The 17,919-nt window shown below is 35.1% G+C and overlaps 1 protein-coding gene across 1 annotated transcript in view; it reads left to right on the top strand.

The window, feature by feature from the left end:
- Positions 1-17,919, top strand: part of GABRB3 (gamma-aminobutyric acid type A receptor beta3 subunit) — a 136,861-nt gene that overhangs the window by 109,836 nt on the left and 9,106 nt on the right. The window contains exon 5 of the mRNA XM_015811392.2: positions 14,229-14,311. Coding sequence (XP_015666878.1) covers positions 14,229-14,311 — 83 coding nt within the window. The remainder of the gene's footprint in view (positions 1-14,228; positions 14,312-17,919) is intronic.

The raw sequence follows: 17,919 nt of genomic DNA, 5'->3' as shown, positions 1-17,919 counted from the left end.
ACCAGGTCTCGGTGATACCCGCCAGGTCCGCTCCCCCCTCTTGAATCAGTTCTTGAATGAGGGGGGCCTTATTTACCACGGACCTGGCGTTGCACAACATCAGCCGGTGGGCCCGAGCCGAAGGATCTAAGGTCCCTGGGGGTCGAGCCGAGCTCAGAGGATCGGAGCACCCACAGGCTTGTAGGCAGCGTGTGCGTGCATGTGTGAAAAAGAGACTTGGTATTTGTGAGAGACAGCAGGTAATCTTGTCTATTTTTTAACTCTGATCCTATTTGTTGGTAATACAGATCTTGGAAAATGTCCTGGTTTTTTCACCTGGTTTACATAGCAAAGCCTGAATTAATTAGAGCAACTGTGGACAACCAAATAGATGGCAGCTAGGAGACAGAATTTTATGTAACTATAGCAATTGTCTGGTTGTTTCAAGCCTAAAATATTGTGACTCTTTTCAATAAAGTTTTTTGTCTTATTATATATGTTATCTATCTCACTCTGCAAAGCAATTCTGGGTGGCTTACAATTAAAACCATAATTAATATGGTTTAATATTTAATATAAAATATTAAAAAATTGTGTACAGAGGTCAGCAAAAAGAAGATTGGTACAGTGGTGGAATCTTTTCTGTTAGTCCACCAGCCACCTCCAACATAGAGTCCCCCATCAGACTGCCAACCCAACCCACAGAATTAGGTTTTAAGGCTTTTCCAGAAGCAATAAAAGCCTCTTTGTGCTTGGATTTGCCCATTGTTAGTATGAAGGATCAGTATAAAACAACTTCAGCTTTAGCTTTGTGGTTGCTTCCCTCATAAACTTTGATAATTTTGGAGTAAAATATTAGTACATTTCAGAGAATTACCCTCAATTTATTTCATGAAATTTGGATAGTAGTTCTTCAAGTGACTAAGTTTAAATTTTAACTAAGTTTAACTAGGAAAATTTTGTCTTAATATTTTCATTTTCAAAGCCTTTTCTACTTCTACATTCAATGAGGTCTACATTTGTTCTTAGAAAAGTAGGCTATATGTGGGACTCATATGAACAAATCTAGAACTTCCCCAGGGGGGGACAAATGAGTGCCAAGGTCTTCACCTCTACAACCAATTTCATGGAAAATGCATTGGAAAGGCAGGAACATAACTATGCCACCCTCTTTAATAAGAGCAATATGCACAAGCAAAATTATTTCTATGTGCCTTATTTCCCATAGATATCACATTATTCCAGTCCATTTTACATCAGCATTGTGACTTGAGAATAATTTAAATGTAGGAGGATTATTCTGTTCTATGGGAATAATGTGATTTCTCTCTGCTGGGATTCGTCATCTCAGTAGGAGAACTTTAGAGCACTAGACTTATACTGGTTACCACTGGCATATCACTATTTTGCTATACATTGTAAGGCAGTTTAATCCATCAAAAGGGATTCCAGACTTTTCCCTTACTCTGTACTGAGAATGGGGGCAACTATGCATGTATGTGTTTAAGAATGAGGAAGTCTCTCTATTTATTTGTAGTTGATGCAACCCATTGTCCTTGCTCTTGCAACCCTTCGCAAATATTTTGCAATCTTTGCAACATTTCACTGAAACTTTATAAATTACTTTCTAATGTTGAATCAAGCAATTTAGTTTAATATTTTGTACAGTTTACCTCTACAGAATTTCAGGCAGCAGGTTTTCCAATCTCTGCTGCCATAGTTGAATGTGGGAATTTTTACTTGAAAATATGTACTATGTTATTAGTTTTCCTATTTTGTTTTGTTCTGATTTTTCCCACTTCCTGTGTTTGTTTTGATGAGTTACACATGTCCATTTCTAGTTTTGGTTAAGACAGTGATGGAAAATGTGTCATGATGCTACAGTTCTTGTTCCAGTCTTTTGTTCTTTGACTGCAATGTTGCTCATAAGCACATCAGGTTCCTGTCATGCATTTCATCATTTGTCAACCGTGTACCTTTTTCCTGAAAACAGTGATGGACTTAAGTGTATTACTCAAAATTCAAAAATGGTGCTCAACTTGAAAGACATTGTATAACTAATTTAGAATAAATGTTAATATTGGTTTATGATATAGTATTGTATGGCTACAAAGGCATGTTAACTAGAGAGTCTTTTTAGAATTTAGGCATTCATTCTAAACACATAAATACAGGAATGTATTTATACAAGAATGTATTGTAAGTTTTATAACAGTCACATGATTAGAGTTAATAGGTTAAAGTTATTATTTAACTATAATTAACATGGGGATAAGTGTTTCAAACTTGTAAGCTATGCTTTATGTAATATAAAATTAGAAAGATATCTTTATCACTCAGCACTCAGCAAGGGAAGAATTCTGTTCTGTTTAAAATATGTTTCCCAATATATTCTTGTTTTCTTTCTATCCAATCTTCTTTTACCAGAATGGAACTCTCTGACATATCACATCTGAAGTTTCAGATATTTTATTGTCTTTAAGACCCATGCTGTTTTACCAATTAGGATGCTTTTGTTCTCCCTCAAATTCACATTCTTTTTCCTAAACAAAAGTGCAATTTTGTAATCAAGATTGGTTCTGCAAAGTACAAGTCACACCTGCTTATTTTACCTTAGCTTAGTTTTGTGGGGGGTAAAATCAATTAAATTACCTCCACGCTCTGATCATAATTAGCAGTTAAGAGATTTGATGGCTGTCCAGTAGATTAGCAAAATAAAAAGTAGACCAGACACCTCAGCTACTTCAAGGATACCTAAGACTTGATTTGATGGAGTCCATGGACTAAACTTAGTCTGCAACATTTCTTTACTAAAAGTTAACACTTTTGAAAGTTGACATCACTTGGATTTAAGAACTAAAGAATTGAAATATCTGATAATGTCACATGAAGAGTTGCAAGTTCTTCAAACATCTTAAACCGGTTTCAATAGATTTGAGTTTACAATTGATCAAAATTGTATTCCAAGTTTATAGGTCTCCACAAATAATATATAATTTTCTTTGTTGGAGATGTAAAAAAATTGAGGATACATTGACTCATATGCTGTGGCCTTCTGAATCACTTGTATTTTTTGGAATATTACACACAGAGACATACAAACATATTTGTGTGTGTTTGTGAGTGTATATTATATAATATTTATATAGAAATACCACAGTGATAAGGATATTATTTATTAATTTATTTTATTTATTTATATTTCATGTTTCTAGATCGCCTCTTTCCCTCAATAAGGGGTCTGGGCGATGAGTTAATATTTTATTGAACTGTATTTTAAAATCTGGAACCTGACTATCTTTGAGGAATCATTGTTATACCAGAAGGCTGCCTAAAAATTATTTGGAGAAATTGAAAAACTGACATTATTCCAGGTACTAAAAATTGGATTGTGGAAATAAGCAATTTCTCTATTTTTGAAAAGGCTGTTTTCTCAAGTAATTAGAAAATGAAACATTATGTTTATCTTTGGCATGGATTTAATAATATCTTAAAACAACTGAGTATTATTATGTTGTTTTTTCCTGTTTAATAACAAGAGAGTATTATAAGGCATTTTTTATAAACCAGAATGATTCATTTTTAAAATTGCTTTGCCCATTGTTTTAATGTGCTGTGATTTGGGGCATGGTTATTATTTGATTATTTAATGTCTCTTCTAAGTTACAGTTGTTGCTGTTATACTGAAGACATGCATTCTCCTTATGCTCAATATGCCTGAGCACCTTGCCTAGAGAATTATTCAGGCATTGACAGATGTTTACTAAAAAAAATTATCCTAAAGACATAGACCAGCTGTGAAGCTATTCCAGTTTTTATAAGTTTATCTATTCATCCATATTCCATAATGTAAATTCTTCAGAAATATTTTTAACCCTTCCTTGTGTCAGTCCAATTCATCTTCCGTTTAGCTTATGCTTGTTGGTGTTAACAGTCTCTTTATACACATATAATAAAACTGTTTATCCTGAAATTAGTTATTAACATTGTCAACAAAATCTATGGGAAAGCTTATGATCCACCTGCATATTAACAAATTTCTCAGCCTATAGACACAAGTGCTAGATATGTAATTATGTAGCTTTAAAGCAGCCAATCTCAACTTTCTCAGTCTAGACCTCTAGGTCTCATGAAAGGTCATTAGGGATTAAGCAAGAGGTAGTGATTAAAAAAAAAACAGCTAGCACTTATAATACTAATAAATTTTACATGCCATGACTCAGTTTGCTGATTACACTAATGTACCATATGTTGTAGATATTATAATTTTTACACAGAATTTACCTAAAACATTCAAAATTATTTCAAGGATACCTCCAGAAGCAAAAAATAAAAAGTTGAGAAAGGTTGGTTTATTTAAAGACCCAAATATACTTTAGCTTTATTTTTGTGCATATGCAGGGTTAGGAACATTTATTATAATTTAAATGTCATAGAAATCAAAAGTATCCACATTATTCTAAAATTAGGGTAAATGAGTTTATAAACCACCCAGAGTTGCTTGATAATGAGATGGGTGACATATAAAATAAATAAATAAAATAAAATAATAAAATAAAATAAAATAATAAAATAAAATAAAATAAAATAAAATAAAATAAAATAAAATAAAATAAAATAAAATAAAATAAAATAAAAAAATAATAAAATAAAATAAAATAAAATAAAATAAAATATAAAATAAAATAAAATAAAATAATAATAAAATAATAATAAAATAAATAATAAAATAAAATAATAAAATAATAAAATAAAATAAAATAAAATAAAATAATAAAATAAAATAATAAAATAAAATAAAAGTAAGTTACTATTAAATCAACCAGAATCAATTTGCCTTAAATTTATCTCCGGTTAATAGAGGGAAGGGTACCTTGCCTGAAGAAAATTAACTTACCTGAAGAAGGGCTCTAAATATGTTGTTAAATACATGATTTTCAACTCAAAAGTTAAGTCTTTGGTGTTTTCAATTAAAAGAGAGAAAGATCTGAGCTGTGTTGCTGACAGTTTGCATACTGTAAATAGCTTTGATTAACAGATGAACTAGTAATATGAGGCATATTGCTATGTTAATTATAAATATTTCCTCTTTGCCTCTTTCTATAACTAAGTAATTGTATTTTCTAAATATTTCCTAAAAGTTACATCTCCCTTAAAACTGTCAGCTTAAAATTTAAGAGATAATATCAAAATCACAGCTTATTAAAGGAAACTTCCAAACAGCATGTTGATGCTAATGCTCAATCCTCTGGGCATGACATTATCAGGGCTTGTGCAGAGACTTAGAAGAAATCAACAATTTCACGCCAAAATGTTGTAGTCCAGGGTTCAGTATTATTAATGTAATGGTTCATGTGCTCATAGCTTTTAAATGCCTCTATTGTGTATAACACCAGCACAATAAAGTATTTCTGTAGGCTCCTTGCACCAGCAGCCCTAGGTAAATTTGGCATTAAGTAGATATCTGTTTCATACCTTATTTTCTCCCTAAGGAATAATCAATGCAAAGTTCTTTCTATAGTATTTCTGGTATTAATACCTTGCTCTTCAATGCTTAGAGAACTTACAAGTAGATTCTTCAATGTTGTTTACAGTTTATAACTCAACAAAGGTGTTGTAGCACTCCAAGGACTCCTTCACAGTAGGCAGGAGTGCAAACATCACATCTCTCTGCAACACTTACAAAAAGATGTACCTGATTTGAAATGTTTCATTTCTATGGTCTCCAAGAACTTTTCAGAGACTGATCCACTGCACAGGTCTAAAACCTGCTGATAATCACACTAAAGTTAATTTTATATATCCTTAATTTCATTATTGCACATTTGCTGTTCAATATTGTATCCTAATTTATCTCCCAGACATTTTCACTTTTCACTTTTGAAATTAACCATGAAAGTATAATCTTAAGAAGACCTTTCATGTATGTAGAATTTGATATTGATATGACAATTTTTGAAATCAGCTCAACAACATTTATATTTCATACTAAATTCTCAGATTGTACAAAAATATTCAAATGATAGTGAATAGCAGGAAAGGGCAGGGGGACTGTTCTCCCTACTCTACATTTTTGTAATGTGATTACAATCCAAATTAGACTGGCGTATTTATTACTTATTTTGTGGTTTAAAAAAATCACACCAACATCCGTGAAAATAGGACATACTTGTGCCTTAATATGGATGACAAATAAAGAAAGTTAAAGTATATCTATTTTACATCATGACTCCAGGCATAAAAGAGCACTCTATACCTTCAATTGACTGTTGTGGTTTATATTGCATTACATTCATTATATCATACCATACTACCATAGTGATTACTGTTAATTGGATTAATAATATTACATTAAATTTGACCATTTGGATTTGCCTTTTTTTTTCTAGTTCCATGACATCGAACTATAACCATTCATTATGTACAAATATTTTGTTTATCATTACCTATATAAACATAATTTCTATCCAGTAGTTGGAGGATATTATAATTATCTGTTTTTAAAATATTTTCTATTTTGATTAGCCTAGGTTTTAGTCTCAGAATAATCAAAAGTTTAGTCTCAGAGTTCAGATGGGCACAAGGAAAAGTATGCATCCCTACTATCAAATGACATTCTATTTAGTTTTGTGAAAATAGGCTCAAAGTCACCCAGCCATGAGACTAGATGAGACTAAGATGAGACTAGAACTCACAATTTCCTAGTTTCTAGCCTTAATCAAGAAACCATTTTTTTCAGTGAAGGATAGTATTTCATTATGATTTGGAATCTTTTTTTGATCATATGGTAAATCACTTACAGGACCTAATCATGCAATTTGTTGTCACATATCTGGTTATTTGTTTAATATGTATTACTAAGATTCTCCATAATTCAGATTCAAAAATGACAGAGATTAGAAAAACAGTTCAGTTACCATCATTGATTTAATTGTCCTGCTGATTTAATTTTGGCTCAAATCTGCACCTTAATTTGCAAACATATTTCCAATTAAAATTTCAGTCCTTTGTGTTTCATTGATTTTCACTGGCTATCTACAAAAGGCCTCACATTTTACTTTTCTTAACACAATTAGATTATGTTGGCAGTGTGAGGAATAAAATAAATTCCATTTCAAAGGTGTTGGAAAGCAAAACAAGTTTTATTGAAACATTTGCAAAGGCTGGTGGATCTCAGCAAGTATAATCCCAGAGACCACACCCAAATTAGTTCAGCATAAACCTTTAAACCTGTCCAGTAGAATACATCACATCCTTCCTTTCCAGACTCAGTTGATAGGTCCTGTCTAGTCACATCCTTTCTGACAGCCTAGTAAAATTATTAGACACTGCAGCTGTACAATTAATAATTCCCCTTTGTTTTACCTTTATCTTTATCTTTCCCTTTTCATGTTTATGACATTCAACAACTCAGGTCACAATAGGAGTCTATTTGTCAGCTTCTGGTTCGTCACGCAGCCGCCATGGACGGCTGGGAGATTTGCTCTCTCTCCCCCATTCAGTTTCACATCACTGGGGGCCCCTGAAAAGGGCTGAAATTCGCCCTGGAGAGGCGACCAGCAAGGAAGGGCTTTCGCTGGATCCCGGGAGAGCAGCAACTCTCCCATTAGAGCTGGCAATCCCTCCAAACTGGCGGACGAAAGGACCGGCCATAGAAACATGGCTCATCCCTAGGCTGCTAACAGTTACCATCTGGCAACTTCAAAGTAGCGTGGACAGGACTGGGTGAGGTTTGCCTCTCTTACATCCTAATTACTTAATTACCTGCATAAGCTGCTAAAGTACTTTCCCCCCTGTGGTGAGGGAAGGGGGATTTTAGCCCTCCCTCTAGAAACAACGGCAATTAACCACTCGGGAGTTTAAAACATTGGAAAAATACTGGGATCCTAATTGGAATTCTATTTCCTAAAATTGGTGGATTATACGTCTTGTAACTTTCTACTCTCTATATTTTTTTCTCTGATTTTATTCTAATTACTATTGAAGATTTGGAGTTTTTCCCCCCTTAAAATAGAGGGGGGGGGAGAAAAACCCTGAAAAGATCCAACTAACTCTGAGACGTAACCTGCTATTCCTTAAGAGAGACTTGTTGACAGCTTTGAAAATAGATAAGATATAAAGCAACCTTGAAGCACCATCTGCAAGAAACTCAGCTCAGCTCCTCACTTGGTGGACTTTCTGACTGTAAGTTTTTTTTTTTAGTTTAATATACTACAATGGAAGAAAGTAGGAATGGATTTCTTCTACAGAGGAAGCACAAGAACAAATTTTTTGTATGTTAAAAGCGATTATCCAAACTCTACATATAAGCCTGGATATGCAAACTCAAATTATGACTTCAACCAAAGAACCATCTATACAGAATTCTATAGAGAAAGTGAAACAACCAAATGCTGTGACAGAAGACTTAGATACTCAACAAATACAGACAATGGAAAACACAAAAAAGAAACTGATAATAGAGAACAAGGAAAGGACTTTTCTTGTAAATCAGAAGGAATTTGAAGATAAAAAAGAAAAACAGATGATAGAGAAGATAAATACTTTGGGACAACTGCATCAGGTCACTGATTGGCTAAAAGTTTGAATGTTTACAAATAACTAAGATTTGAATTTAAGATATTGTTATGAGTTGAGACAAAGGTTAAGCAAAACTTAGAAGTATAAATACTAATAATTAAATTTGTATATGGGTTTGTGGTACAAATGCTGGTGGCTGATAGAATAAGAAATGTATTGGTTCGAATATGACAGCAGATATTATGGGGGAAAGAGAGGGAATTAGTTGTTGTAATACTTGATTATGAGACTTGTACTGATGATATTCAAATGTAATGGAATTACTGTGCTCAGTGGAAAATTAATAAAAAACCTGGGGGGGAAAAGGAGTCTATTTGTTTACACTGGCTGATACAAATGTTTCAACTCCGTTCCCTTGCCTATCTATACAATGTAACTAATGCCTGCTTCAAATCAAAAGTTGTGTGTGTCATCACTTTAGCAAAATTAAATATAGCTGCGCTTTGGCTATATGATTATACCTTAAAATGGGGGTCCCCAACCCCCGGTCTGTGGATCAGTATCAGGCTGTGGCATACCAGCAACCGGTCCACACAAACAAGGAAAATCCCATTCACAGGATGCAGGCAGCAAACAAAACCACGCTCCCCTCCGGTCCATGGAAAAACCTCTCTCCACATAACCGGTCCCTGGTGCCCAAAAGGTTGGGGACCTCTGCCTTAAAATACTGGCTCTAAATAGTTTTTATAAAATATAAACTAATCTATATTATGAAAAAATATAACATATACATTTCTCGTATACCTCCCAGCAGGAAAAGAAACTTCATATTATAAAACCTGACAAATTCTGAGTAACAAATGCAGGATTTTATTTTATGTACTCTACGTCAGAGGTCCCCAACCTTTCAGGCACCAGGGACCGGTTCTATGGAGAAAGGTTTTTCTACAGACTGGAGATTGCATGGTTTTGTGTGCTGCCTGCATCCCATGAATGGGGCTTTGCTTGTTTGTGTGGACCGGTTGCTGGCATGCCACAGCCTGGTACCGGTCCACAGATTGGGGGTTGGTGACCCCTGCTCTAAGTGTTTAAAAATAAAGCTGTCAGCATTAGCATTATAATTAAAACTGAATGAAATATATAGGGATAGTTCTTTGAAACTGAATGGAATCTTTATATCTAAAATAAAATGAAATATAGTTGTTTTTTATAAGAATATCAGGTTAAAGACTTTTAGTGGAAAGTAAGAAATTTTTCAATTTGCACATTAAATTTGAAAATGTTTGGAAGAACTGATGTAATGATTTTGGTAGAAAGAAATGTTTGTTTGGGGAAAGATATAATAATATGTTTGGGGAATTTTTTTTACTCTGTAGGGTATTCTTTGTTTTCTTGCTATGAAAATGAAGTAATTTCCTAAGAAAATAAATGTGCCAAATTTTGAAAGATAATGTTAAGTTTAGAAGTATTTATTTTTATTTTTCTTATGTGTTCTCTGTTCCATTAGTATCAAAGTAACAGAAAGAACAATTGGAGATTGAACATTGAATGGCAGCAATGTGCTGCAACGTATCATTTTAATAATCCTTTTTCAAAGCACTGAGCATAGACAGTTGTGGTATAAAGGGTTCACTATGGTTGAAAAATAAAACTATAAATTGTCAAATTACAGTACATCAACTACTTAATCCTTTTCCTATTTTCAAGTCCTTATATGTCAAAATGGAGAAGCTTCAGAATGGGTGCTGATTGTAAGAACTCAGTTCCAGTTTAGACATCACCTGTTTCTTCCAAATGAGCCAGATTTGGATCTGAATCCAGGATTCATCCATGTAAATTGTGAAATAGTTTTGGTAGCTTTTTTTTTACCCAGATAAACTTAACAAACAAAATTCATTATAGCAACAGCAGCAAGCAAAAGTATTATTATTATTAATAATAATAATAATAACAACAACAAAAACAACAACAACAACAACAACAACAACAACAATAATAATAATAATAATAATAATAATAATAATAATAATAATAATAATAAAAGTTGGAAGGGACCTTGGAGGTCATCTAGTCCAACCCTCTGCTCAGGTAGGAAACCCTATACCATTTCAGACAAATGGCTGTCCAGTCTCTTCTTAAAAACTTCTAGTGTTGGAGCATTTACCGCTTCTGGAGGCAGGTTGTTCCACTGGTTAATTGTTTTAACTGTCAGGAAGTTTCTCCTTAGTTCTAGGTGGTTTCTCTCCTTGATTAGTTTCCAGCCGTTGCTTCTTGTCCTGCCTTCAGGCACTTTGGAGAATAGCTTGACTCCCTCTTCTTTGTGGCAGCCCCTGAGATATTGGAACACTGCTATCGTGTACCCCTCATCCTTCTCTTCATTAAACTAGACATACCCAATTCCAGCAACCGTTCCTTATGTTTTAGCCTCCAGTCCCCTGACCATCTTTATTGCTCTTCTTTATACTCTTTCTAGAGTCTCAACATTTTTTTTACATCATGGTGGCCAAAACTGGATGCAGTATTCCAAGTGTGGCCTTACCAAGGCATTGTAAAGTGGTATTAACACTTCACGTGATCTTGATTCTATCTCTCTGTTAATGCAGCCTAGCACTGTGTTGGCTTTTTTGGCAGCTGCAGCACACTGCTGGCTCATATTTAAGTGATTGTCCACTAGGACTCCAAGATCCCTTTCACAGTTGCTACTATTGAGCAAGGTACCCCCTATACTATACCTGTACATTTGGTTTTTCTTGCCTAAATGTAGAACCTTATTTTTTTCACCATTGAATTTTATTTTGTTAGATAGCGCCCAGTGTTGAAGTCTGTCCAGATCCTCCTGTATCTTAAGCCTGTCTATATGATGTGGCCTTCTCAACTGACATGAGAATACATCATGTAAGACAAATATAACTATGCCTACTGATCAGCTCAAGGTTAACTCAGCCTTCCAAGGTTGGTAAAATGAGGACCCAGATTGTTGGGAGCAATGTGCTGCCATTTGTAAACAGCTCAGAGTGTGCTGTAAAGCACTATGGAGCAGTATATAAGTCTAAGTGCTATTCCTATTGCTATTACTACTTAATCTCTCTAATACTAGTCATATTTTATCATTTGTATTTATCCTATAATATTTTAATTGTTATGCTGTTTTTAACAACAGTACAGATATATTCATTTCATGCCAGGGTTTTTCAATCTTGATTTAAGATGTGTTGCAGATTTGAACTTTTACTCCCAGTATTCCCTAGCTGAGTTAAAGTCCAGACTTCTTAAAGTTACCAAGGTTGAGAAACACTGCTTCAGGTTATGCATCATTTCAGATTCAGATCCAGTTCTTTAAGGCACCGAAGCTTTTCCCAGGTTCCTATAGCTGCTCATACAATCTGAGTAAAAATACAACCACTTTAGTGAGGTTCTGTCAGGACTGCAACTATTCCAGCCATGGTTCACTTGCTGTCAGTCTACCATAAGCAACAGAGCAAGGGAACTGCAGGGTGGGATAGGGAGAAGTATCAGGAAACAAATCAAAATTACTCATTGTGCCGTCCTGTGAGAACGGCCAGAATGGCCATTCCAAGGGCATACCATGGAATGCAGCACCATCCAGACCGCCAAGAAAAACATTAATCTCTAGTAAAGATATCTCTACATAATTTGTAGCTCTTATTATTGCAGGTGAAGGTTCGTTCTCTGAGCTTGTGGGTTGGTTTCTGAATGTTTCTTTACCAGGGTAGGTAACATCTTCAGTGGAGTTTAGAGGATGTTAATGTCAGTGTTCTTCTGTTTATGAGGGCTTCAGGTATGGATGTGTCAAGTGAGAGTTTTCTGATGGGTCAAGTATGAGTCATCAGTGAGGGGCTTGTGATGGTCTTGTGATGGGGAGGCTACATTGGGGAGTAAACTGCTGGTGGGGGAGGGGTGCTTGCGTGGGTTGATTGAGGGTCAGTGCTGTGTGGTTGATTTGGATTCTAAGGGGTTTGTAGGCTGGTTGTAGGTCAATGTGTCTGTTGATGGAATTGCTTGTGGAGTGCCAGGCTTCGATGAACTCACGAGTGTGGTGGGTGGTAGCATGGCCGATGATTTTTGTGTTGTGTTGCTCCAATCAAATTGTTTGGTGTCAGTGTGGGTAGTGAGTAAGGATTTGTGATTTTGTAGATTACATTGTTTCTTTCATCCTTCTGTATCTTGTCTTTGGTTGTGGATAATTCCTGGCAGAGTGTGGCTATAGGTATTGCTATTCCTAGGGTTTGGAAAATTCTGGTTGTCATTTCCAACAATTGTTTTTTGTATGGTAGGGTTCTTTTTTGCATGTGGTTGGCTATGTGGTGTGTTGTGGTTTGGGTGCTGTGTGTCAGAATACAAAGTTTTCAATGACTCAAATCCATAGCTCTACCCACCAGCCAACCAAAATTCTGGATGTGCTACGTTGAAGACACTTTCGTCATCATCAAACGTTCCCAAATTGAAGAAACACACCAGCTACTTAATAACATATTCCCTGGGATCAAATTTGCATGCAAAGGGGAACAGACAACAGACTCCCATTCCTTGACATCAACATAAGGAGAATGGAGAATGGAAAACTGGTATCCCATGTCTACTACAAACCAGATCCTCAGCTTTGCAAGCAACCATCCCACCACACAGAAAAGAAGCTGTGTCCAGACCCTTTTCAGAAGGGCCAGTTTACACTGCAGCACCACAACACTAAAAAAAGCAGAATAGAAATGTCTACTTGACATCTTCCTCCATAATGACTATCCCAAAAACTTTGTATTCTGACACACAGCACCCAAACCACAACACACCACGCAGCTGACCACATGCAAAAACTAATCCTACCATACAAAAGGGTTGTCAGAAATGATAGCCAGAATTTTCCAACCCCTAGGAATAGCAATACCTATAGCCACACTCCACCAGGAATTAAGCAGAACCAAAGACAAGATACAGAAGGATGAAAGAAACAATGTAATCTACAAAATCAACTGTAACCATTGCAACCAATTCTACGGGGGACAAACATCACATCAATTAAAAACCAGGATCCATGAACATTAGCTGACAGTCAATTACCATGATCCCAAATCCTTAATCTCTACTCACAGTGACACCAAACAGCACCAGTTCAATTGGAGCAACACTAGAATCATTGGCCAATCTACCACCCACTGCACTCATGAGTTCATCAAATTATGGCAGTCTACAAGCAATTCCATCAATAGATACATTGACCTACAAACCCCTCACAATCCAAATAAACCACACAGCCAACCAGAGACAACAATGACCTTCAACCAACCCACACAAGCCCCCCTCTTCCTCCCCACCAGCAGTTCACCTCCCAATGATCCTGACCTGATGTAACTTCCCCATCACAAGACCCATCACAAGCCCCTCAGTGATGACTCATATCTGACCCATCACAAAATCCTCACTTGACACACCCATACCTGAAGCCCTTATAAACAGAATAACACTGACACTGACATCCCCTAAACTCCACTGAAGATGTTACCTAGCCTGGTAACAAAACGTTTGGAAACCAACCCACAAGCTCAGAGAACAAACCTTCACCCTCATCCTACACCCAAGCTACAGATATTTGCTACTATTGCAAAGCTCTTATTATTATTGGCTCTTATTATTTATTTCAAAATATTTATTTAAATGTTTTATTTCATATTCCTTATTTCTTTAATAATTCATTTTGTTCTGTTTTATTTTAGAATCACAACTACTGCAGCTTGCATGATGGACTTGAGAAGATACCCATTAGATGAACAAAATTGTACACTGGAAATAGAAAGCTGTACGTATTTCTATTAATTTCAGGTATATGAAATATATTGTGCAAAATAGTTTTTTTAGTTTGTTACTAATATTTATTTAATTTCTCATGCCCATAATATGCATCACATTCTTAACAGTTCAAAATCATTCAAGCTCACTTTTTATCTTCTACCGTGGTCTGCAGTTGCAACTTGCAGTTGTCAGCAGCACTGTTTCATAATTATTCTGAATTTTGTAAAGAAATTTAAAGTATCCATATGGAATGACAGTGATCCACTGGTGCTCAACAAAAAAATAAAAATAAAAAACAAAAAAGGAAGTAATTGAAGCAATGTCTGAATCTATTGTGAAATATAGTATGTAATGCCTTCAGTAATGATTATAGTTAACAAATATTTTGGAAAAAAAAGTAGCTGGTACATCCAAAGAATTACATTAAAAAAATACAGAAATTCAGATGACCAAAGGCTCAAAGGCAAAAAGGAATTATCTTCTATAAGTATTGATAGTGGGGAAAAGAAAGAAAATAATAGTAAGAAGCAACACCAACAGGGAAAAAATGGGGAAAAAATAAATGCTAGTGAAGACTAATACTTTGATGAAGAATTATATTTTAATTTATTTTGATATCATTGCTTGACCAATATGGTTTCCAGAGCAATTTGTTAGTTAAACCATTTAAGAGAACAAATGAATCTTTTCAAAATAAATATGGAACTTATTCTACAGGTTATTGAGAAGGACAAGAGCGCGAAGGAGGCAATCAACACTGAACAATGTCATAATTTTATAAATCTTTACCAAACACCAACAAAGTGTTAAGAAGTAGTTTTATTTTTGCTGCAGAGTTATTTGCAAATAGTAAGACAAACAATGGGACATCCATATTTATAACTGGCTGTAAAACGTGGTGGAAATTAAATCCCAAAGTCTCTGAATATGAGATATCAGAACCATATCTCTTCTGATTCTTGTTCTGAAGCAATGAATCAAATAATGCCACTGTTCATTATCATCAACCCATTTTCCATCATTTTTGCAAAGAAGAAAATCTTTTCAAGTTTTAACCAAATATAATAGAAAGGTATGATAATTATTGAAGATATTTTAATGAAAATTTTCTGCCTGCACAGACATTTGAAAGTAGCCACAACTGATCCCAAAGAAACAAAGATATGGGCAGTATCTTTGATATTGATTTTTTTGTGAAATGGAATTTTAATGGAGCTCTGCACTTATCCTTATGTTTAGGCCTTTTCCTAAGTATTGTACATCTGTTGCCTCATGTGAAAAGAATGTTTTAAATTTAAAAGTTAAAATTAATGGAAAGTGTTCTTTGATAAGTGAAGACAGATTGATAAACCTGTATATCTTGCCTATTGAATATGCAATGATCATTTTTGATGAAGTCACTGACTAATTTGCAGTAGTTAAAAGCTTGAAAAGAAAAAAAGCATATTATTATTATTCCTTACTGCTAATGAATTACTAATAAGATTTTTACTATTTATCTCCAAAATGCATTAATGTAATTAAAAAGCATTGATCCATTCTTTTCTGATTATTTTTTTATTATCCATTTCATTACATGGTTTTTACTGTAAATGATTTTGCCATATAGATGGCATGTAGATTAAAAAATGATCAATCCTGGATGTCATATATACTGAATTTTCCTTGGTTAAGTGCAAGTAAAGGTAAATAGGTTATAGGATTTTGGAAAGTAGATAACTGTATTATATGTTTGATTGTTAATGAGTATGGCAAGGCAGCAATGCTGGGACTAGTTTGATCCTTTTTCAGATTCCTTACTAGCTAGACTAATGACTTGCTTAAAAGATAGAATTGGAGGACAGATTGTCCTCCAGATTGGTTTCCATTTCAATGTTTTGGAAACATAGTTTTTCTTTCCCAGACTTAGAGAATTCCATTACATTACTTTTGAGATATCCAGTCTTCTATATTATAGGCTCAATCATTCTACTAAAAATGTGGCAAAAGGCTACTAAACAACCATGCTACTAAAATGTAGCAAAGACTCTATTGAAATTACATTCTAAGAAGAATTGTCTTCAAGGAGAAGGTCTATCTGTATCTACAGTAGAACTGATATGTAAGTCTCCAAGTATTTTATTGCAAAAATAGTCACCTGCATTACCTGACAAATGACCCAAATCAAACATCCTTTAATGCCATCCATGCCTTCAAAGCTTGATCGTCAGTATCACTATCCATTTTTACAGGTATTACTCCATATAGATTAATCATCCCAGCCAATTATGACCTGTATAGTTGGTAACATATAATTATGATAATATCATGTATTCAACTGATTGAATCTGTAAGACAGTATCACAAGCTCATTTGGATAATTGATGTTATGATACATGGTGAAATGGTCGACATTTATCTCATTATATGAAATTATCCAGTTTTATTTCATTTTAACTATCAATACCTTTACATTTATTGCATTATTGTACACAGTTTAAATTATTTTTCCAGAATGAATTTTCACATTTTTATAATAATTATCATATGTTGTTGTTGTTGTTGTTGTTGTTAGTTGCAAAGTCGTGTCCAACCCATCGTGACCCCATGGACAACATTCCTCCAGGCCTTCCTGTCCTCTACCATCTTCTGGAATCCATTTAAGCTCACGCCCACTGCTTCAGTGACTCCATCCAGCCACCTCATTCTCTGTCGTCCCCTTCTTCTATTGCCCTCAATCTTTCCCAGCATTAGGCTCTTCTCCAGTGAGTCCTTCCTTCTCATTAGGTGGCCAAAGCACTTGAGTTTCAACTTCAGGATCTGGCCTTCTAAAGAGCAGTCAGGGTTGATCTCCTCTAGGATTGACCAGTTTGATTGCCTTGCAGTCCAGGGGACTCACAGGAGTCTTCTCCAGCACCATAGTACAAAGGCCTCAATTCTTTTGCGCTCAACCTTTCTTTAATGGTCCAACTTTCACAGCCATACATTGCAACTGGGAAAATCATGGCCTTGACTATATGTACTTTTGTTGGCAGGGTGATGTCTCTTTTTTTTAGTATGCTGTCTAGATTTGCCATAGCTTTCCTCCCCAGGAGCAAGTGTCTTTTAATTTCTTGGCTACAGTGATCTTGGAGCCCAGGAAGATAAAATCTGTCACTACCTCCATTTCTTCCCCATCTATTTGCCAGGAATTGAGAGGGCCAGATGCCATGATCTTGGTTTTCTTAATGTTGAGTTTCAAGCCAACTTTTGCACTCTCCTTCTTCACCTGCATCAAGAGGCTCTTTAGTTTCTCTTCACTTTCTGCCATTAGAGTGGTATCATCTGCATATCTTAGGTTGTTGATATTTCTCCCGGCAATCTTAATTCCAACTTTTGATTCATCTAGCCCTGCCTTTCTCATGATGTGCTCTGCATATAAGTTAAATAGGCAGGGTGACAGAATACAGCCTTGCCGGACTCCTTTCCCAATTTTGAACCAATCAGTGGTTCCGTGTCCAGTTCTCACTGTTGCTTCTTGACCCACATATAGGTTTCTCAAGAGACAAATAAGATGGTCTGGTACTCCCATCTCTTTAAGAACTTGCCACAATTTGTTGTGATCCACACAATCAAAGGCTTTAGCATAGTCAATGA

Source organism: Protobothrops mucrosquamatus, unplaced genomic scaffold (genome assembly GCF_001527695.2).
Source record: "Protobothrops mucrosquamatus isolate PMUCROS unplaced genomic scaffold, P.Mucros_1.0 scaffold40, whole genome shotgun sequence".
NCBI classification, from domain to species: Eukaryota; Metazoa; Chordata; class Lepidosauria; order Squamata; family Viperidae; genus Protobothrops; species Protobothrops mucrosquamatus.
This window is presented reverse-complemented; position numbering and strand designations above follow the sequence as displayed.